General features: G+C 43.4%; 1 protein-coding gene across 1 annotated transcript in view; it reads left to right on the forward strand.

Moving 5' to 3' along the window:
- Positions 1-23,792, forward strand: part of unc80 (unc80, NALCN channel complex subunit) — a 209,674-nt gene that overhangs the window by 5,366 nt on the left and 180,516 nt on the right. Inside the window, exons 5-9 of the mRNA XM_050189428.3 lie at positions 3,192-3,423; positions 6,210-6,468; positions 6,995-7,089; positions 10,597-10,698; positions 15,210-15,379. Of these exons, the coding sequence (XP_050045385.1) occupies positions 3,192-3,423; positions 6,210-6,468; positions 6,995-7,089; positions 10,597-10,698; positions 15,210-15,379 (858 nt within the window). The remainder of the gene's footprint in view (positions 1-3,191; positions 3,424-6,209; positions 6,469-6,994; positions 7,090-10,596; positions 10,699-15,209; positions 15,380-23,792) is intronic.

Below are 23,792 nucleotides of genomic sequence, written 5' to 3' on the forward strand. Positions count from 1 at the left end.
TGTTTTTATTTGGAATGAGGAAACTTAATCTATCCAAGCTGCTGTAGATCGGCATCACTGATCATTGCTCATCATCGCTCGATCTTCGAGGCCTCCTCACCAATATGAACAACCCAGAGCATCTCATCCTTGGTACTGTCCATTAAATTTGAGAGATTCATTTCTTAAACATTTTGCAGACTATGGCAACCTAACAATACCATTCAGAATATGCGATAGTCAATAAAGAACTTGTTGAGTGGACATAAACCTAGCGCAGCTCACACATATTGCGACATCATTGTGAATTGGACTGGATTACAGAAATGTTTAATGCCAGGTATGATGCCTTGTTGCTATCATAGATTTACTTTTGTACTTGAATCTGATGTGCATGTCATTCTTTTAGTATGTTTTTTTTAAACGAAGTGCACTATAAAGTAGAGTAAATACGGGTATATGTAAGCTTGTTTTAGGGTTGTATAACTCAGAGTAACCCAATTTCTACTGTGCAAAAGTTACTCCTAGTACCAGGATATACATCTTCTCTGGCTACGAAGGTTGTATTACAAGAAACCCGTACAGCTTCTCCAAGGAGCATTGTTGCTACAATTTTGTGAATGACAAATATTCCATTCATATGCAGTCTCTTGGGGGAAGTACTAGAAAAAATTTATTTTGCCCAATAACATGTAGGCTTTTATATGTAAAGGATTATGTACTATGGAGTTAGTTTTACAAAATGAAACTCTTTGCACTCCTGATTGCATCAGTATGCTATGAAGGAAACCTACATACACATATTAAAAGAAAATTTGGCATTGGTCAAGGATGCGAATCTAGGATTACTGCATCTCTAGAGTTAGTCAGCCTGCCTAATCCAAAAGCTTCTCCAAGGAGCATTGTTGCTACAATTTTGTGAATGACAAATATTCCATTCATATGCAGTCTCTTGGTGGAAGTACTAGAAAAAATTTATTTTGCCCAATAACATGTAGGCTTTTATATGTAAAGGATTATGTACTATGGAGTTAGTTTTACAAAATGAAACTCTTTGCACTCCTGATTGCATCAGTATGCTATGAAGGAAACCTACATACACATATTAAAAGAAAATTTGGCATAAAAATTGGCATAGTACATAATCCTTTACATATAAAAGCCTACATGTTATTGGGCAAAATAAATTTTTTCTAGTACTCCCACCAAGAGACTGCATATGAATGGAATATTTGTCATTCACAAAATTGTAGCAACAATGCTCCTTGGAGAAGCTGTACGGGTTTCTTGTAATACAACCTTCGTAGCCAGAGAAGATGTATATCCTGGTCGTGGAATCAAACCTGGGATCACCAGCTGACTAGCCATGCTGTTCTATGGATTGAGCTATCTGAAAGACTAGGATGTGTTTGTGTGAGGCTGAACTAATCAACTCAGACTGGCTGGAAGCCAAAACAACATTAATTAAATGAATTCTACCAAAATCTGGAAACAGTAGAGGTACTTTTAGGAAAGAAAAATTTGTCATACACCAGATTGTTGAAGAGCTCTGTAAGTGACAGTCATAGTAGTTGTTTGAGGATCGAACTTCCAACTGGCAGAGAGAAAAAAAAAATTAAGTTCAGCAATCTGGTTTGGCCAGGCCATCAGCCCAACTGCCTGGCCAGTTAATTCACTGTACCAACTGTCCACACTTTCTGCCATTGTCAGGTAGAGGTCCTGGGTTTTCTTATTTCTGGTTTGGGACAAATTTTTCTCCAGCTACAAAGCTTGTCTTTTGAGAAACTAACGTGGGCTCCATTTGTAACAATTTCTTGCAATCAAATGCATGGTAACTTTTCACTTTATTAAACCATCTCCGCATTGCAGACTTCTACAGATCTGTAAAATGCATTTACCACATTATTTCTGCTTTCAGTGCTTTTAGTTTTCAATTAGTTGATCCTTGTATGGCCACTTGCTAGCTTTTGGATTAGGCAGGCTGACTAACTCTAGAGATGCAGTAATCCTAGATTCGCATCCTTGACCAATGCCAAATTTTCTTTTAATATGTGTATGTAGGTTTCCTTCATAGCATACTGATGCAATCAGGAGTGCAAAGAGTTTCATTTTGTAAAACTAACTCCATCCTAGAGAAATTAAAAAAAAATTCATTTTGTTAATGATAAATGGTAATTATTGTCAATGTTAATAGTGATAATTCTTTATAATTTACTTTTGAAAAGTTTGAGTCATTTACTGCTTGAAAAATTTAGTTTTAGAAAAGGTTTAGGTTGCAAGGGTTCTTAAATGTTAAAGGAGTTTTATGTGCTGTCCTACAGAACATGGGGTCACATTCTGTTGCAAAGCAAACATGCAACACTGAAGATTGATCTTTGATATAATGAGGAAGTATCTGTACCATCTTCTACAGCATGTTATTTAGCATTCATTAGTGTTCAAAATGCTTTTTAAGGTCAGCTGTTGGAAATTATACAGGTTCCTGAGCTTTTTCCTTGCTTTTATTGTGCTCCTGCAACAGGATTTCTGTTTAAAGCCAATAATTGTTCTTGTTCCTTCAATGAAATAGAGTTTCGTCGTTGGGATTTCCCAACTCAAGAACTATATAGCTAAGTGCAGTGAGTGAGGTTCTGGCTTGCCATTTGCAAGAATGGTTCTTTGAACACAGATTAAGTTTCCTTTCATGTTGGTGTGCAGTGTTTGTAGAGTATTATTTAAAGAAGGCCATCAGGAAAGACTATCAAAAGAGGCTGCATTCCAGTGCCATTACTTATTGTTTTTGCATGTGAAGATTATATGTGCTAAAAAGACACATAGACCATTTAGAAAACAATGGGAAGTGGCTATATTCTTAAAGTAGTGCTACAAGATTCATATTCTCCTATAAATGGATACATAGCTTGTGATCTCGACAAAGAGAATTCTTAACACGTCTCAAACTTGGTAAATATATTATTATTACTGTTGTGATGTTTACTGATTAAAGGTTGCTGTCATTGGGTATCATTTTGACCCACCAGTTTTTCAAGTTGTTCATTCCCACATGCATACTAGCTGACAAATTGCCGCATAATTTTAAAATGCATTTACAAATAAAAGCATAAACTCCTCTAAAGCATCAGTAAACTGAGCATATTAAGCAAGTGGGATACTTCTTTGTGTAAATGTTTGTGTCTTGTTTGCTTAATCTGTTACATTATTTCTGTCACCAGGTGGCGCTTGGTACGGGCAGCTCTGCCTCATGTGATGCACTGCTGTGCTGCCCTGCTGTACGCAAGAAAGGAAAGCTGCTTGGAGAAGCTAGGAGCAGCAGAGACCAAGCTGCTATACACTCTTCACTGGATCCTGCTGGATGCTGCTGAAGAGTGTACCGATGCTGAGCACAGTCAGACTGGCCAGCTGCCTGATAAGAGCCAGTACATCTTCCCAATCACCGTCATCCAGGTGGCATTCCCTTCTACATAAGTCATTTCGTTCATACATTAAGAAAAATTGCAATACTGTAATAGCCCTATATGGCCATTTCTGAGAGGAAAGAATGCAAAAGCTAAGTTTGAGTGTTTCTTGAAACTGGAAGTTGCAAATGTGCGCGAAGTGGCTGTACACACACTTACTATTAAAATTCGTTTTCTTTCTTCACTGTTTTATTTGGCAGCAGTCACCAACATGATGGTTGAGTCACTGTTCTGATGCTCGTGTGGCTAGACTCAGTCATGTGTAGTCACTGAATTGTGAAGGTGACCCATGAGGGTAGCTTCCACGACCACAAGCTGTTTGTTGGAGCCGGCAACTCATAGTGTTGGTGGTCCCAAAAGCAGCAAGTTAATGCAGCCACTCATGCCAGGCATGCTAGCATGTTGTAATCTTGAGCTACGCACGAATGCTAGTTTAATGCAGCAGTGGTATTTATTGATCACCACAGTTTATTTGTCAGGAAGCTTGCTTCTGTTTTGAGGTATTTGCAGTCTAACCTAAGAAGCTATGCTTGGGAAGTTCTTGTCTTTTCTCCCCGACTGCTTCCCTCGAAAAAGTCAGTGTATTGACATAACATGCCTTTGTTATTGTTGTCTTATGTGGCATGAACTGCAGAAGCAAAGCTCCTTCTGCATCCCAGAAGACAATTAACATATATTTTTGTCTTGGATTTCTCGGGTGTGGGTGATGACTTGAGCCATTGCATTGACTCCATTTTTGACTTGGCATCTTTGTGATAGACTCCTGTCTCTTTGAAAGTTATCAAATAAGTCATCATGGAGCATTTCCAAGTTCTTCTGACAGCAGTGAAGCCTCATAGTCTTTGCAAATTTTGTTAGCATTTTCAGAACCAATCTTGCCCTTCTCTTTAACATGCCTACCTTTCCATGAACAGTTTTTGAAACTGGCCCTATAGTGACCCCCAATTTCTCAGCTCTTCTGGAGACCCTAATCTGTCTGTCTTGCAAAACTAAATCTTCTATTTTTGCGCGCATTTCTGCGAAAGTTGCTTGCACAGGCTGTTTTGTGTGAGGGTAACGTAAAATAGAGTCCCTGCCACTATTGAATTAAATGGACTTGCTGAGGGCCTAGTTGGCAAATACTTGACATAAATAATGAGCACACACCTGCACAAAAAAAGAAAAAGAAAACACAGTATGAGATAAAAGGGGTTGGACAAGGGACAAACGCTACTCTCAGCTGTTTATTCCACAACGTCGTCATGAAATATATATACATGTTATGCACATGCGCAGATGTGTTAATGAAATGCCTCGAGGAATCTGGTTTCTTTCATGTACAAAGGAAACAGAAGACTCACTGATGCAGCCCTCCCCCCTCTTTCTTTTATGTTAAATCCTGCTTTTAACAAATAGGTGTACTCATTGCAGCTTCTTCCAAAAAATCTTTGATTCCCAAAACAGTGCCTCACAACTGCAAGAATTCATGTGCTCCACCAGATGCGTGCATTTATTCTTTCTTATGTTGAAGGCGTGCTCCCAGGATCAGTCATTTACACACCTTCCAGTTTGATCAATATATCTCTTCCCACAGGACAACTAAATGTCATGTATCGCTCCACTAGTGCATTTCACAAAGGGCAAAATGGGCTTTTTTTTGGCAACCTCATTTTTTTTTATCACCCACTGCGGCTGTGAGGGCAAAGACGAGTGAGCTTGTTGGGGGCAGAAAATACCACGCTAATGTCATGCCTACTCACCACCTTTTTGAGGTTATGAGACCTTATGTATTTAAGTCAGAATTTCTGGCCGATGCTTTTTCCTTGTGGATTGGCCAGTGTTCTTGCTGCGCCCTTGCTTAAACTTCTGCAGGAGGGTTTCAACAACTATCAAGATCACTGTGAGTGGAATGCCTAGACTTGTCTCAACTTGCTGGGTTGGTTTCCTTCATACTCAGGTAGAATAAGTAAATGCTTCTTATACCTTAAACTTATGCTATTATTGCATCTGATGTCCTTCTTCATTTACTTTATACTAGCCCTGAAGGAATGCCTTACACGCTGAAGTCTTTTGTAGACAAGCAACTACATGCATCAGTACACAAGTACATGCTCTATGCTCGCTTTAAGACAAGACCTGTCAAGCTGAATTCTTTGATTAACTGAACTGTCAGGGGACCTTTGTTTGGCTTAGAATAAGCTTAGCATACTTTAGTTGTGCCAAACTATTTATAAAAAAGATTTTCGAAAGCCCTTCAAGTTCAGGTAGCTTTCTGTATATCTGTAAATAAATGACACTGTAACAAAGATCACACGCACCTTCCTGGCAACATCACCACTGCTCAGTGTGCACTGGTCTCTGGCATTTTTTGTGCTGCTCAGCTTGAGGTCGTGGGTTCAATCCCAAGCAGGGTGGCCACGTTTCGATGGGGGTGGAATGCAGAAACGCTTGCGTACCATGCATTAGGTACACGTTAAAGAACCCTATGTGGTAAAAGTGAATCTGGGGCTCCCCCATTGGGGCATGCTTCATAATCAGATTCTGGCTTTGGCACATTAAATGCTAAAAGCTTTTTTCTGGTGTCATTTGAGAAGTTCCATCATGCTGCCTCGCTGTTCCTGCCTGTAGCCTTGTTGCCAGACTGTGTTACAAGAAAGCCTCTTCACAATAGTAATGCTTGATTGATTAATATTTAAATTGCTATACATCTTTAGAAATTCTGAAATGCCATTGATTGATGATCTCTTCTTTTTCTTCATTCTTCACATGTTCCCTTCCTTCTTTCATGTGTTCCAGGTCTTTGTATACCTGTTTGCCCCACTAATTCCATTCCTGAAGCAGTCAGATTTTGTGGGGAGTTTCCGATTGGAAAATGGAGTTCGCATCTGGGAGCCTTTGTGGGAGCATCGACACCCTGCTGTTTCCTGCTTCACTGCCCCTGTGCAGCCGCACGGTCATGCCATGCGTGCTGCGCGCAGGGCTGACTTCGACCTTCGACGACATGAATATGGCGATGTCTTCATTGGGGGAGCCCCTGCAAAACTGCGCAAGCAAGGTCTCTGCATTTTTCTGCCCTTCAATTTCTTCATTGCCATATGTCATGGCAGCTCAGTGGCCATGGAGTTCTGCTGCTGCATGCACGGTCACATGCTTGATTCATGACCATCACAGCATCATCATTCTGATAGGGGCAGAATGCAAAGCTCAGTGTAGCCAGGAATTTTTTTTAGCAATTGGGTTTGGGGGGGTGGGGGAGGGCTCACTTGACCGGACGGGGAGGGGCAGACTGGTGTCGTCACCCGTCATTTTGTGCCAGGTATTTCTGGTGCCCAAAAACTTCAAGGGGCGGGGGGTGTTACAACGAGCTCGGTGTGCCCTCCCCTGGTTACACCCTTGGCAAAAATGCTTGGGTACTAATGTGCCCATGCAAACATTTTGCCGTTAATGGCGCAGCCCAAACAGTGCATTGGTAGTGTAGCTGCGGTTATACTGAATCAAAAACACCTAGTGGCAGAAGCTCTTAGGTTCAATTCAATATCATCTTAAAGTGAAGTAACCTACCATTTGCTTTTGTTCCTTAGAATCGGTGAAAACAGGCACGAATGAAAACGAGGGTAGTGACCATGGCTCTCCTGACATCACGCTGACAAGCAGAGCATCGTCAGCATCCGCAATTGTAAGTAAAGTTGAAGGTGAATGTACAGCTGCAAGAATACAATATTTACTCTGCGTAAATGGCACAGTTTTTAATGCCCATGATGTCCAAAGTTGGAAAGAATGCTTAGAATCAAGGCAAAACATTAGCATGCGTCTTTCTTTCCAGCATTTCCCTCCTCATAATTGGGAAAGGTGCTTAAGTTCAAAAAAATACAACATTTAGCTGTGGGCTCTTCACTATCATGGCACTGCATTTTAGTTGACTAATTTGTATAGCCAAGTGACTGGGGTACAATGTATTATACAAGCAAAATCTGAAATGAGGATATGCAAGGGTAAGGACAGACACTGGGTATCTGCCAGTAAATACTGGGTACATCAAGTGATGCTTGATGTGGCTGTTTATCAGTGCATTCAACAGCTCTCTTAATGGCTTGTTTTGTCATCTGAATAATTGAAAGCTTGTTTATTTCCAAAGGTGTCTTAGGCATTGTGAAAAAAATTTGGAGGACGCTTAAGCTTTGCTTTTAAAAGTGGAAAGCGATAGCATTCAAAGATCCCTGACTGCTTCTCATGCTTCCCGGCAACTGCAGCTTATGTAACCGTAATGTTTACCGGGAAACCCTGGTGGTGAATGCTGTGCGCAAAGGCGAGCTTCCTGCTAGAAACGCGGCCTCCTGTGTGGGCCGTGATGCGGCTTAGGCGAGCGCCATGTGGAGGTGTTGCAAGGAAATGGGCACGCTGATGACCTTTGAGATTTGAGCGCGCAAATCTGGGAGGCTGTGGCCAGTCTATGAATGGTAGAAATGCTGGAAAAGGTGTTCGAGGTTTTTTTTTCTTAGTTCTCACATAACAGAATTGTGTTTTCTAGTAAATTCAAATTACAATCCAATGCTATCATGTCTGTGGGTTGTGTGTAAGTCGTACTTTATGATTTTTCTACATATTTTACGTTGAGAAATTCATTTAGTTCAGTAACTTCCTTGCGCAACATGGAGGGTCTGTGTGGTACGCATGGTGCGAAATATTTTTGCCGAAATGATGTCTCACGCTGGACGCCAGATGCGGGATGCCGGATACCGGATGCGGGACGCCGACACCGGATTTTCTGCGACACGGGGCCCTTAACGCTATCACATTAAATGTACTGGTGACAAGGGGACAACTGGTAGTAATACACAGGTTGTTCCTTTTGTCGAATGCCTTATGTTATTTTCGCAGTCACACACGTTTTGATGATGACGACCTGTATGCAAGCTTTGTTGATTGTTTTCCACAAATGAAGAGTGGTTTTGCTAGTCTTGTGCAGAGTGGCGAACCGAAACTTCTTTTGTTCCAGTTTTCATTCCAGTTTACCGGAAATGGTTTAGTTTTGGTTCAATTCTGTCGTGAAAAAAAAATGGTTCAAGCCAGTTCAAGTGCATTAGCATAACTGAAGAATAACTACAGAAAAACAGCACAAATTTATATTGTACGAAAACTTGACACTACCGCTAAGCTGCACTGAAAGATCAAGAAGAAGAGAAACAAAAGGGCTCAATTTTTGTCAGTTACAACCATATCATTACGTGCAACAGGCAATGGAGCCAACAGGCAATGAAGCCAAGGAAAGCATACGGGTAATTAGTTGTGGCTTAAATTGAAATGAAGAAAATTATGAGGTACAGGGAAAATGAAAATGGATGAAAAGATAACTTTTCATCGGTGGGAGATGAACCCGCAACCTCTGCATTGCATGTATTTTGCACTACCAGTTGTGCTACAGCAAAGGCCATCAATCCATCCTCTGACTTGGGTATTTGTGTGTGCTAGATCTAATGAGTGTTAGGCAACGCCACTCAGGTCTATAGCGGGTGGATGTGGAGCATCCTTTTTTTTGTGGCTCAATAGCATAACACGTGAACTTAGAGAGCAAGCACACGGCTAATAAACCCTTGTATTCTACCTAATGTCATCAAGGCTGCCAGATTCGAGACGCTGCTATGAATGAACAAGAAGAGAAACAGAGGGGCTCAAGTTTTGTCAATCACAACCATATAAAGCCAACTGGCATTAATGCCAACGAAAGCATAGCGATAATTAGTTGTTGAAATTTAAATGCCGAAAATAATAAGGAAAAGGGAAAATGAAAGTGGATGCAAAAATAACTTGTTGCCGGTGGGAGACGAATTCACAACCTTTGCATTACGTGTGTGTTGCACTACCAATTGTGCTATGGCAATGGCGATCAATCCGTCCACTGACTTGGGTATTATGTGCACTGTATCTTGCCCTGCGAGTGTTAACGAGTGCCGCTCTGGGCCATAGTGGGCAGGCGTAGAACATCCCTTCATTTTTTTTTTTTTGCCCTATGGCGTCACGTAAAATGTAGACTTAAGAGAGTAAGCACATGGCTAATAAATCTTCGTATGCTGCCTAATGGCATCAAGGCTGCCAGATTCCGAAAGATTATGCATATTGTTCTTTAGGGCACATGTAGTAACAAAATAATTATGAAGATCCAGTGCCAGCGCTGAAATATACGTGAAGCGAAGCTCTATTGAAGGAGAGAGAGTAAAAAATATTGAAGAACTGCCGAGAGTCACCAAGCCTGCTGCTACACTCATGGGGAAAGGGAAGGGGAGAAAAATAGGGGACTTAGGAGTAATGATGAGGGCAGGCAGGAGAATGCGATTATATACAGGTCGAAGGGCCTGTTCACAGCTTTGAATTTAGACCTGTGTTAGCTAAATATTTTAAGAGTGCCTCGATGGCTTGTTTTGTTGATATGACCAGCCAAGGGCCCAGTAACACTATTTCACTGACTGCTCTTTTGGTAATTGGTGCTAATGAAGAAACAAATGCATGCTGTTAACAGTCATAGTGGTGACAAGCAACAAGTATATGTGCTCCACTGTCTCAAGTTCTTTGCCCACATCACAGTCTGGCGAGTCCTCAAGTTCGATGTGACGTAAATATTGTCAAGTTAATGCAGCCCATTGTCTGCCCCCTGATACGATGCGCTATAAACTGTAAACAGTACGGCTACTTTTAAAGCCATGGCACGATAGTGTGTATTTGCAAATGAGGCATCATAGTTGAGCAACAAGTGCAGGTAATGCATTGATTAAAAGCTCCCAAAAAGATTACCAATCAGAGCTGAAAGCCGTTGTTCTTTTCTTTCAGTTTCGCCCCGGAGTGAAAAAAACTAACATTTTGGTTCAGTTCCAGTTTTAGCAAAAAATAACATTTCTTTCCAATTTTTTGTTCAGTTCCAGTTCGATGCCCTGGTTTTGTGTTTCTTCTGCTACTGAGCTGTTTATTGCGACAGCGCCATGATTTCATCTACCATTAAATGTTTTTTACCATTGGGAAACATTAAGAATGCAAATATTAATACTTTCTTGAGCAAGATATTGTGTAAACCATGCAGTAGTTGCATGCTTAATTGCAGTGTCGTTTATACTGTGTTAAATATCAGTGACTAGCCTAGAGGTCTACTTTGTTAACATTGTGTTTAAATGTTTATTAAAATTCCTTTTCTCAGAAAGAACCTATTGACTCTGAAGTGAATGTGCCTGTGGTGAAAGAAAGTGAGCCAAAAGTAACAATCTTGGAAGGGTGTCGTCCAAGCCCTTCAAAGTCTCAGGTAAGAGATGCTAGGGGCTACTTTTATCGAGCATCATACTACTTTTAAGCATCATCCACACAGAAGTTACGGAATAGCAGTTTCTAGAAATGTAAAGGTTAGGTTCGTGTTGTGGGGATGCTTGACTCTCACATGCCCCCTGATGTTATCCCCGCATGGCTCTCACTTTTCCTGTAATCCGGGCTTGTCGCGAAGCCAAGCTCCACTGGTGGTTGGGTGTAGTTACAGAATAGTACAGAATACATAGTTACAGAATAGTGTTGTGCTGCTAATGCCACCCTACAACAGGGTTGCACAGAGGCAAAAGGGAGTAGCCGCTGCCTCTTTGGCTTGGGGTCGGCAGTGTGCAAGGACTTGTGCACCTGTCGGCATGCTCTGCGGGACTGTTTCACGAGGCTTCAGAGCGGGGCACCAGGGTGAGCGAACTCGATCGTTCGAATGCATTATCATTTACGTGACCGTACACCCCAACAATTAGGCGTTAGTGTCCAGCATGGGGGCAAACATATTTTCTCAATATCCTGTTGCAGTGAGTCAGGCTTCCTCGATTCGTCCACGCCCATCGGAATGTTCGGTTCAGTAATTCGGCTAGCTGGCATTGGCGTATGAAAGGTGCAGTAAATGCCTTTGTGATTGTCTGCACTACTGTGTTACTGTTACTTTGTCACAAGAGCATGTTTGAAACGCCACAGTGTCAGTATTCAGGCTGTAATTTGAATTGTAACAATAAAAATGGCATCTTTATGTGTCTTAGTGTGCTTAGTTTCATATAACAAATAAAAATTCATCCCATACGACATCAGATTTGTAGTTCAAGACACCCTGCAGGTCATTTTGCCTATCTGAGAATCTATGATGCTTTTCTTTTCTGCTAGATTGGACGTCTAGTAAGGGCCAGAACTGTGCATAGTGTGAGTTTAGTCAGTTTATAAATGCTTATAGTTCTGTATTTTCTAAACCAAAATTTCTGGTGTCAATAAAAGTGCTGTGCAATTACTTCGGATAGTTTGACATTGGTTGCATTAATTTTCCTGTACATATCTGTCTGAGAAAGTTGACTGTCAGCCGATTGAAATGAGAGGATTGCTAGAGGCCTACATTTTGAGTACTACTAGTCGTACCGAAAATTCTAACCATCGTTAAATGAGCACGGAGATGCCTCTTGAGCTGCCAGAAATCAACCCGTGCGAAATGTACACTTTCACAGCGCTATGTAATGGTGTTGATGTCGATGACCTGGTAAACTTGCTGCTTGCTTTATTGGAGTTAGTTCTATGCTGTATTAACATTTAGGAACATGTGAGCACCAGTGTTGGTGTTCAGTGCAAATTTTATTAGCATAAATTTCACAATCTCTGCCACATGGCAGACTTCAGGAAATAGTGGGGAGCTGATAATGAGGATATTGAGGAGCTGTGACTGATTACTGCTGAATTCAAAGCAGCGCTTTGCTCTGCAAAACAGTTCTTGAAAGGTACACGCAGCAGTGACAAGGCTACTTACTTTAGAGCAAATATTAGTCTTGCAAGATTGTAGGCGGGTGTCTACCAGCCGGGATAACCGAGAAAGCCGGGAATTCTCAGGAATGTTGAGTAATCTGGAAAAACTCTGGGAAAACTCAGGAAATTTGTGCCTCGATCAGGGAAAATTAGCTATAATTTTATTGAAAGGGTCGAAAGTCGCGGTAATGCCGGCTCGAGTAAAAGACCGGAATCGTAATGAATCGTCTTTGACGCCCTGTCGTCGGCTGGAGAAGTTGCCAGTGTACAGTCACCGGCTGACTTTTTGGATTCCCGATAATTTGGATGGCTTCGCGGTACCACCACGTACCCCGTAGAGTCAGACACAAGAACTTTTCACTGTCCGATTTTCCGGATGTTTTGCTGTGACCGCGGGTCCGAAACGGCATTAATCAAAGCCACCACTGCTGCCATTCTGATCTCCTCGCCGCCTCGAACCGATGCTGTCACATGCAGATCCACTGGCAGCCGTAGCGACCACTGTGGCAGCGCTAGGCCTAGCGACTCCGACGTTCACTATGAAGCTTCTTGCCATTGGGTGCCGTGTTTTTTATTGAAAGAATTCACCACTGTCAGCAATGGCACGGACTCTGCCTTTGTGGTCCTCGCGACTGGCTTAGGAGCTTGGAAAGTATGTAGCGTTGCATGATGCCGGTTCCTGAAAGTCAGCTTCGCCTCTGTACAGAAATGTAACTTAGTGAAGCATATGCAAAAGTATTGCAGTGAAGGAGCTATGCCACTGGACACAGTATGTATTCCTTAATTATACACGCGTGCACCTGGTATTTCCTTTCACAGTATGAGCACCGATATGCCTAATACGTGTATCGACAGGCCTTCAGGGCATTTACGAATGTGCCTGTGGCGGTTTGAGCCCTTAAGGGCAGTAAATGCCATGCATTTTTGTTTTCCAACTGGCCGATTTTTCGGACGTTTTCACGGCCCCTAGGCAGTTCGAAAGATCGGATGTGGACTGTGGAACTGACCAAGAAGATGCTTCAAATGGTCAGTGGGGCGAACGAGTGGCGGAAGGAGGACAAGAACAGAAAGGACCTACGCACTGAGGAATGAACGGGAAAGCAAGCGTGCTGCCATCGTTTTGAAGGAGCTTGAGCTCAAAAAACAAAGTGTTGGCTGATGCCGAGATGCAGGTGTCTCTCATCCAAACCAAAATAAACTCTTTAAAACAGTGAAACACAACACTGAGGCATCGTGCGTGGGCTGAGAGTATGTCAGGACAGTTGAGGTTGACTTACGAGCTGTTGAGAGAGAATCTCAATTATGACAAGGTTTGGGCCTCATACCACTGAGCTTGCTATCAGTTGATAGAAATAGCTCATATTCGAAAATATTTGCTTCTGTGTGCATCTCCTTTTTATTCGTATTTGAGAATGTCTGACTCGATATGTTTACTAGAGAGTGACAGCATCGGGCGATATGGTTTCAGCCCATCTTGATATGAAACATAGTTCTGCATCACTCAGGAAATTTTGCAAAGGCACTCAGGGAAAACCTGGAGAACTCAGGGAATTTGGAAATGTCAACTTGGTAGACACCCTGGTGGGACAGAGACCAACCACCATGATAACGATTACCAATTAATTAAATGTCTAATTATGTGCACATTTTGAATGCATCATCTTGTTTCTTACTTTGATAATTGTAACTTAGCTTCCATTTATTCTTGTAATATTGAGTTAACTAAAATTACAGTGAACACCCTTTAACTCGAAGCTGTAAAAACCACAAAACATTCTATAGGTAGAGTTTCAAGATAAAGGAAATCACGAAGATAGAAGCCCTCTGGCCATATATAGACCATATGGAGCCTTTCCAATATTCCAAAATACCATTAGTACTATTTTTGGTCACTTTTGCATGCATCGGCACTGGCGATGTCTGCGTCTACAGGCAGTGGTGTTACTTAAACTGTGCCATGGCAGCATGCTTGGCAAATAGTGAAGATGATTGATCCTAATGATATATTTTAAGCCAATCATTCAAGCGTAACCATTTTCAGACATCCAAAAGGCTGACGCTGCTACTTTCTGCGTTGTAATGAATATCAGACAATTCAACTTCAAGAACTGAAGCTATGAATGAGCATAATTGTATTGCCTTTAGCAGCCCACAAGTGGCACGGTTTTTATGCCGCACCATCATGCAAGCATGAAGAAAGTGCATGAAGCCGTGACCTCACTGAGCTGCTGTGGGCTCACATGTTGGCTTCTTTTGGGTGTAGCACATGAGCTGATCGCACCTGTTCAAAGGTGCCAATCATCTTGCCCAAAGTCATGATAAATACACTGCGACCACATTAATGCATCACTGACAGTGTTCCAGATTAGAAGAGAAAGAAGAGACTCTCAGCTTACTGCTGCCATGTGAGGGTGATAGCAAGTGCGTGCAACTGGTGGTAGACAGAAAGAAAGGGGATAAATATGTGGGCGGCACCACCTGGTGCAGCGTCTGGCTGGGCTAGCGAGCTTCTGCTGGGTAAGAAGTGAGTGCAAGCAAGGCTGCTGACAGTGTCCTGTGGTCTTTTTCGTGGTATATTCGTAGACAAGCTTTTGAGATATCTGCAGTCTGGCACATAAATTTTTCGAAATAAGAGGGGTGAAATGTATGGGTTAAAAACATGGTCAGAAAAAGATCTTGATTTAACCTATATTTCGAGATATCTGAGTTCGAGATAACAAGGGTTTACTGTAATTGTTCTTTTTTCTAATTTGTTAATAAGTCTAATTTGCCTGACTTGCATGATTGGAAGTGTTTGTCAGAGATGTATGTAACAGTGAGCTTGTTATGAAGAGGACGTTTAGCTTCTAAGTGTGAGACACGTACTTAGTCTTGCACATTTGTGTACAAGACGCGCACTACCTGAATGTGGAGATGTGCAGTTGTTGAGAGCATGTTTCCATTGGTAATTATAATCTTGGTTGTGTTGATGTAGACACTAAGGCAAATTTGTTCATGCTTCCTTTGTTTCAGGGGGAATTGGCCGCAAGACCAGCTCCAAAGGCAGATGATGGAGTCAAGAAAGAGGCACTGACAGATATTTGTATGGCCACCTACCTTGATGTGTCTGTTATGAGGTGCCTTTTCATCTCCCACTGGCTGGAAGAAGGTGTGCATTGGGCCTTGCAGTTTCTTCTAAACAGGTATGCTGCAGTGTAGCCTTTGAATTTTAGTATGCTGTAGTGTGGCATTTGAATTTTAAAGCAAAGCTTCTCCCCACTTTGTTAGTGCTTGCAGCTGCTGTCTTGCTGATTCTACTACAACTTGGGCCACTGGGCATTTCCCACTGGTTATCTGCCCAATTAGGCAACTTAGGCCACTGGGAATTTGCAACTAGGTAGTGCCTCTCGGTATGTGAACCTTCTTGACCAGTCCCCTAGAATGGTTAGGTGCCACTGAGTAGGTGCCCAAATAGACAAATACAGCAAGAGGCAAGAGATGAAAAAGTCGGCGACAATTGCAGTGGAGAAATAAGTAAAGGGACTGAAATGGGACCAAAGCCTGCATTGAGAGCAGAGTGTTGAGCTGCTTAGATGCGAAGAAGAAGTGAAGGAGAAGTGAAGACATTTCAGTAAACATCAAAGAAAGATTCACATATCCCTGATTCTCACATATGCATGGTGCCCATTGCATTCTTTTCGTTATGACCAGCGCTATTTTTCTAGCCTGCTGTGATGGATTGGTGATTTGACGGTTGATACTGTGACACTTTCGAGGCTGGGCTCTGAGTCCCAAACTTGCTGCATTTGGACAAATGTGGCTTGATGTCCACTTTTGGCAGAAAGAGACCAATTTCTTAAATTTGTTCAAGCTGTTATACGCTTTTGTTGAAGTGAGATGCCGCATTATATTTCCATAGAAATATGGTTAATCTTGAAATTTAGTTTGTGGTGAGAAGCACCTAGAGTAACATGCAGGCACTGGGACCTCCTCTCGGAACATGAAACATGCAGTATTTCTGAAACATGCATTGCTCCAGACCTGATTCTGGGCCTGATTTCATTAACTTAATTCAGTTTCCTTTAAAGAAATTAAGGCAAGGTTGCTGCTTGTTTCTAAATATAAATAAAAAACATATGCGGATCCCACGCACTGTGGGAATCGATGTAAGCAAACCTTTCTGTGCTGTTTGCTTTGATTGATGATAATTAGTGGTGATGTTGATGGCAAATGTTTAATTTCTTCAACGTTTAGTCAGACACAAGAGCGGTGAGTTGATGTTAAACGGTACCTTCCGTGTACCACTGCTGTTTGTCTGCGTAGCACACAGAACACACAGGGAAGGTGATTGCTTGAGGTGCTGTTGTGTGCTGTACTTCATAACCTCTGAGAGGGTTGAGCATATTCATTGCCTCACATGGCACATCACATCATGGCAGAAGCATTAAACCTTAATTGAAAATGCGCTGTATGTGCCAAAACCGCAATCAAATTATGAGGCACGCCGTAGTGGCAGACTCCGGATTAATTTTGACACCGTGGTGTTCTTTAATGTATCCGTAAATTTCGCCCCCGTCGAAATGCGGCTGCCGCGATCGAGATCAAACCCGCAACCTTGAGCAATGCCATAGCTGCAAAGCTACCATGGCAGACACAGAAGTGTTGATTTGACGTGTGACCGCTTTCATAGTGTCGTAAGATGCGACAGTGCACTTTAATGCTGCTCTGCTTCCACATGCCCTGCGTAAGTTGTCCACTTGACAAATTTGCATGGTGTTTATGTTTTCAGAAATAGCAGAAATCTATCATACGATACCTTGACTTTAAATTTATCCTGTTTGCCTGCAACCGCTATCAAGTCTATAGTAGTAGCGTTTCCTTGCCTTCTCACATCACCTTGTCCCTATTCCTCCTCACCCCCCTTGCATGGGAACTGTGAGTGAAAACTGGCAAGGCTGTTATTCACTTGCTTTGCGGCTGCGTCGGTTCTACCCATTCTCCGCCTCCTTTTCCCCCTCCTCTCTACCATTCTATCTAGCTTCCTTCTGGACTTGCAAGTTAGCAGAAAGGTAAGCGCTGCAATTTCTGCTATGCTTTTGTGGGAGGTTACGAATAATAACAGCTGTCACATTACAAGTGATGGCGATGCGCAGGGAGCTCCAGAGGGCATTGTGCACATTCGACGCGGCTCAAAGGTCTAAACGAGTTTCTCACATCGTCTTTCCTCTCTGCCTCGCTCCTGTCATATATAACATGCTCTATAAACCACCCCCCGAAGTGGTGTGCCAGACAAGAGCAACAGCAGCAGGGGGAAAGTCAGAAGGAAGAGGCAACGAAAGCTTCGCGTTAGTATGTATGTGAAGTTTGTATGAAAATTCAAGAGCCCTGTTTTTCCATCGTGTAAGCTGTGGTCTTCTTCATATTGTAGCATAAATATTTCATATAATATTTATGTCGGGCAGGTGTTCTGCTGGGGTTTAATCTTCATGTAGGCTGTGTCAGCATAAATTTATTCTCTTCGGTTACAGGTGAAAGAAATACCTAGTATTTCTAAAAAGGGAGTTGAATTTCATGCCTGAATGTTAGAGAGGGAGATGGTTAAAGGGGCATTATTTATTAGTTGCGGCATTCATTTTGTGCATCCGTAGCTTTGCCAGGGGGAGCTATCGCTTTTTAAAATATAATCTTCAGTGAATGCAGTATGTATACATTAATGAAAGAGGACATGATGGAGGAAGTTTTATTGGAGCAGCGGTACACACACTGTTAAAAACTCCGTAGCATCCATTTTGAAGCACCATGTGTCATGAACAATGAACTGTGAAGCATGTGTCATAAGTGCACATCAGCTGGAGTGATGAGAGTTCAGGGCCCATCTTCTTTTGATACAACTGGCTGACACAGACAAGGTGTCTTTGTTGTACACCATGTATGTTGAAGTAGTTTAAATTGGTATTCTCAGAATTGCACAATAGTGTGCTGTGGTTGTGACGTTGGGAAAGAGGCATGCTATGGAAGTTGCAAGCAGTGAAAGTGAGGCCCAGCACACAAATTGAAATTGAGTGAGACGCCAGAGGATCAACTGCATTTGGCTGCTGTGAGCAAAGCTCAGATTTCAGAGGAGTAATTAGCAGTAGCCCCCAAATTTGGTGGCGGTCACATTTGGATGGGTGCAAAATGTAAAAATGCCCCTGTGCTTTGCATTGAGGACACATTGAAAATTCCCTAGTAGTCAAAATTAATCTGGAGTCCCCCACTACAATGTTCCTCATAATCAAATCGTGGTTTTGGCACGTAAAACCCCAGAAATCATCAGCGTCCAAATTTGAAAGTGAGACGACAGAAGTGTGCATCATGCAGGTGAGTGACCTTGTGATTATGACACATAAGCAGTGACCAATCTGTCAGACATTACTGAGGAGACACCTGTGTTCTCCTGGGGTGTTAGAGCACTCCACTTTGCACACGCTGCTGTTGTAGCTGAATACCTGCAGATTTTTTGAACGTGACAGGTCTGCAAGTTTTGCTGACAGGCACCTTAAAGCAATGCTTTCTTTGACTCTTCCTTCGACTTTTCCACTGCTGCTTCTGCTGCTGCAGCTGTCTTGCACGCCACATCGGGAGGTAGTTCAGAGCATGCATATACTTGGCAGGAGCGTGGCAGAAAGGAAAAGCGACGTGAAAAATGTGTTTTGGCCTTTCTATCATGTCACGTGTGCAATAACCTCGGGAGCTCCCTGGGTGTTGCTACAATACCTTCTTGACAGCGCTAATTATCTGTGACCACACGCAAAAGCACTGCATAAACTGCAGTGCTTACCTTTCTACTAACATGCAAGAGTCTGCAGGAGAGGTAGATAGAAGGGTAGAGAGGAGGCAAAGAATGGGTGGAACCGATGCAGTCACGAAACGAGCTAATGACAGCCTTGTCACTCTTTGCTGGCAGTTCCCATACATGGGGGGAGGGCAGGACAGGGAAAGGCAACATGAGAAGGCGAGGAAACGCTGCTACTAGACACTACAGTGGTTGTGGACAACCTGGATAAATTTAAATTCAAGGTACGGTATAGTATGTTTCTGCTACTTATGAAAAGTAAACACCATCCAAATGCAAATGGACAACTGACTCATGGTGTGCAAACTCAAAGCGTTCACATTTGAAATCAACACTTCTGTGCCCTCCGCGGTAGTTTCGCGGCTATGGCACTGCTTGAGGTTGTGGGTTTGATCCTGACCGCAGCAGCTGCATTTTGACGGGGGCGAAATACGAAAACACTTGTGTACAGTAATCCCTCATTATAACGAAATTGCTTTACTCGAAATATAATTTTATTTGAAATTTCTGCCGGTCTAGACTCAAATGCATGCATTTTAAGCCACATTACTCGAAGCGCATGAAGAGCTTAACCCGCTTAGAGCGAAGTGGCGAGCGGAGGCCACCACCGCTCAGCGGCGGCAACCCTTTTGCTCATGCAGTGTCGAATTAATACTACCAATAAATTAGTTTCATGCAGGCACAAAACAGGCCACAAGAGTACCAAACCCACGACTGATAACCGCCTAGTAACGGGTACCAAGCGAGTGCCGAATGCTCCCAGCTGTTTACTGTGGAGCGAACGAAAGCTGCCAAATTTCATGGTGCAGCGCACCTGAACCTTTCATCTCGGTCGCAGTTGCATCGCTGGTGTCTCCTGTGATAGAATCCACACGAAAATAAAGTTTTTCTGATGCTTTGCGTTGCCAGAAAACCGCAGTCTCTTGGATGCTGAAAAGTGGCCAAAAGACTGTGGACAGACTTGTGCCATAGCATTCCATGGGGTACGCTCGATGAGCAACTTTTTACAGCTCTAAAGAGCACTTCTGGCACTGAAACATGCTGAAAAGTACAAAAAAAGTGTCCCTCCGATTATAAGTGCCATGTACAACGCGAGGAGTTATGTTAACAAATAGGGAAGAGAACTTTGGGGAATCCGGTCTTGCCACTCGCCATAATTGGCCTGCATCACAATAAAACACCGCCACTAGCTTCGTTGCGCTTTGGCGGTGCAAATCGACAACTTGCCGAAAACACGAAAAATCTGAGCGTCGCCAGTGGCGAGTCAGGCTGCCAACATGGTGGGTCAATGCAAGCTGGTGTTTCCCCGGCAGTTTTCCCGAGCCGGTCATGCTCAATTCGCGCCATCCTACTTTAGGCAAATGGTCTAAATGCGTGGTAGGGCCATTGAATTTTGTTCCTAGACATTTTTCAGTGGCACGGATGCGACAGTGTGTGAACACAGACACTCAAACCGTAGAATTAGCACAGTTTCATCAACAATGGTGCTCCGGAAAAGTTTTGCAAACTTCACGGCTGCACACCTCAGGAAAAAATTGCCCAGTGATCATGCACTGCAAGACCGTTCACTTTCCATGAATGCGCTGCGTACCCACAATGAGCGGCTAATAGTTTTTTTGGCTCAACACACAATACCTCAGACTCGAGCTACGGCATTTGCGGTGCTTTCCAGTGCAATACTCTTGTAGTCTTCCGTGACCTCCACACCTCCTATAAAAATGGGTACTGCCTTCCCTGCCTCCTTTGCTCTCCAGTCGGCAAGCCGTTTGGGTGCCAGTCACTCTCACTCGCCTTCATGTCAACTCCTCACCTCCTCGCTGCCAGCTTTGATGTTGCTGCTCCTCCAAAGCTGCCCTCTTCCGGCCTGCCCTCCCGAGCACAATCTTCTACCAAAAGGTTTCCATGATTGCTGCTTCTTGGTCTCCACAACTCCGATCACCTTTCTTCTTCCACAGGTGAAGCCGATGCCAAGCTCACCATTGCAACCGTTGCCATCACCAGCATGCTGACGAGGAAAGTGAGATGCCCTGAGGACATTTTGAAGCTTCTGCCTGCGTTGCGCGCCATGTTCAGTCACTTTCGCACTGACGGCATGTGCATTTGGATCCATGTGGCAGGCCATGTGATTGTGTGTTATTTGGAGTGTTTCATTAGGCATGCCTCGCGTGTTCTTTTGTGGTCTACAGCGATAAATGGCTCCGTCAGTCTCTGAGCGAAAGTGTCTAACTCTGGAGCAGAAAGTTCTGCTGATAAAAGAAGTGGAATAAGGCAGCTGGCAGAAAACTGACATTGCGAAGGAATTCGGCATACCGCCTTATACTTCATCAACTATTTTGAAAAACAAGGAAGCTGTACTAGATGGCTTTGAAAAGAGCTTCTCCGAGAAGAGAAAGAGGAATCACGATTTGAAATACCCCGAAGTGCACAGAGGCTGCACTTCTACAGTGGCTGAAGAACACCAGGAGTGCAAATATCCCCATACGTGAACCTGCACTTGCTGCAAAAGCCGAAGCTCTTGCCCTCCAAATGGGCCATAAAGATTTCAAGTGCAGCAATGGCTGGCTTCAGCAGTTCAAGAAATGACACGGCGTGACCTCGAAGTCTGTCATTGGCGAAAGCGCAGTCGTGAACTGTGACACTGTAGACGTATGCCGCCAACATTGGCTCCAAGCTCTACTTGAAGACTATGAAGACAAAAACATCTACAACCTAGATGAGGCTGCATTTTTCTACGAGATGCTACTGAATCGCACATTCACTACCACTGGCGGATCCTTATCCGGAGGCAAACAGAGCAAGGATCGTGTCACGATGCTGTTTGGTGCTGTCACGCTTGATGACACTCCACATGTTCGTCCCGAACTTGTCCTTTATTTCTGCACAGCCAACCATGCACACCACACGACCACCCTCCGAGTCCCTGCATTCGCCCCTCTCCTCCCGCACACTAACTCACTCCCGCCGCTGCCTTCCCCATACTCACGCCACCTCTTCTCCGCTCAATCAACTACTGTTGATCCCGCGCTTGGCCTCCGAGAACCTCCTCATCGTGGTCTTGGGCTCGCTTGCCCTGGCCCTTGTGCGTCACACTGCCAATGCAACAGGTGAGGACAAGCTTCTCTTGTTGATACATACTGGGGAAGACAGAGAAGCCGCGGTGCTTCCAAAATGCAACTATTCCCAAGGAATGCATCTACAGAAGTAACTGGTGAGCATGGATGACAGCTGCTATTTTTGAAGAGATTACATGCACTTTCTGGATAGATGGTCCGACACAAAGAATTGGCAAGTGCTTTTCATAATTGACAATTGTCTGAGCCACGGGAAGATCGATAACCTCAACGTGATCGCTGTGGAATTTTTGCCTGCAAACACAACCGTGGTACTGCAACCGATGGATCAGGGCATCATTGAGACCACGCGGAAGCTGTACCGCAAGGCTCTTTTGCAGCGCATTCTCACAGTGTGTGATGCCAGCAAGAGGTACGGCATTTATTTCTTTGGTGTGATCCATTTGCTGAACTTTTCATGGAAAGAACTCGCACCTTCAAAGGCCGCCAACTGCTTTGTGCACGCCGGCTTTTCCTGCGCCGTTTTCAGTGACCCTGATGATGACCGGACTTGCAGCGATCTGTACGAGGCTGTTCGTAAAATTGCTGGCCAAGAGGTAGAAGGCGACTTTGAGACATTCGGGTTGGCTGACGCTGCTGCTCCTGTGGTCACCCCAGCAACGGATGCAGAGATACTAATTGACACCGTTGGTAGTCCTGATGAGGATGAAGAGCCGGCAGACAAAGAGCCACGTGAAGTGCGAACTATGGTGCAAATGCGGGAGTACCTACGTCTGCTGTGAAATAAGGTTGAATGCATGGGCAGCGACCATGGCCTCGTGCAATGCTTGGTCAAATTAGAGCAGGGGTTGCTCGCATCCGGTAAGAACTTGAAACAGCCAAAGCTCACTGCTTCTTTTGCACCTGAATGAAGCTTTGCTTCGCTGAATACGTTATATTTTGACTTCCTCGTAGTTGCAGCACAATTAAATCTCAACTGCTTTAGCTTTTCACGAGTGGTCGGTGATATTGGATTACCGCTTATAACGAATTTTTTTCGTGATCCCGCTGACTTTGTGATAACGAGGGATTACTGTACGTGAATTTAGGTGCATGCTAAAGAACCCCGGGGGTCATAATTGATCTGGAGTTCGCCACTACGGCGAGCCTCATAATCCAATTGTCATTTTGGCACATACAGTGCCATAATTAAATTAAAGTTTAACACTCCTGCGACAATGCAATTTGCCATGTGAGGCAATGGCAATGCTAACATTCTCAGAGGTTATGAACAATTGTGCGCAACAACGCCTAAAGGAAACACATTTCATTGTGTCTTTTGTGTACTACGCAGACAAACAGCTGTGATGCATGCAAGGTAACTTTTAACATTAACTCACCACTCTTGTATTGGACTAAGCACTGAAGAAATTAAACATTCGCTGTCAATGTCACCGAAAATTATTGTCAATCAATGCAAACAGCACAGAAATCTTTGCTTACATCGATTCCCAGTGTGTGGAAGCCGCATAATTTTTTTCCATTAGTACTGTTCTCATGTTGTGCAGCTTTTGGGCTTATTGATAATAGTTGGCAGGTGAGGCACCCTGGCATCAAATTTAATCAAAACGAAGCCTTGTTGTCCAAGTATTATTTCTAGTGTGTGCATGTGCCACCAGTTGGTGTCAATGCTTTGGGAGCATGTATATTCGATGGCGAATAAAGCCTGTG

Source organism: Dermacentor andersoni, chromosome 2 (assembly GCF_023375885.2).
Source record: "Dermacentor andersoni chromosome 2, qqDerAnde1_hic_scaffold, whole genome shotgun sequence".
In the NCBI taxonomy this organism is placed as follows: domain Eukaryota; kingdom Metazoa; phylum Arthropoda; class Arachnida; order Ixodida; family Ixodidae; genus Dermacentor; species Dermacentor andersoni.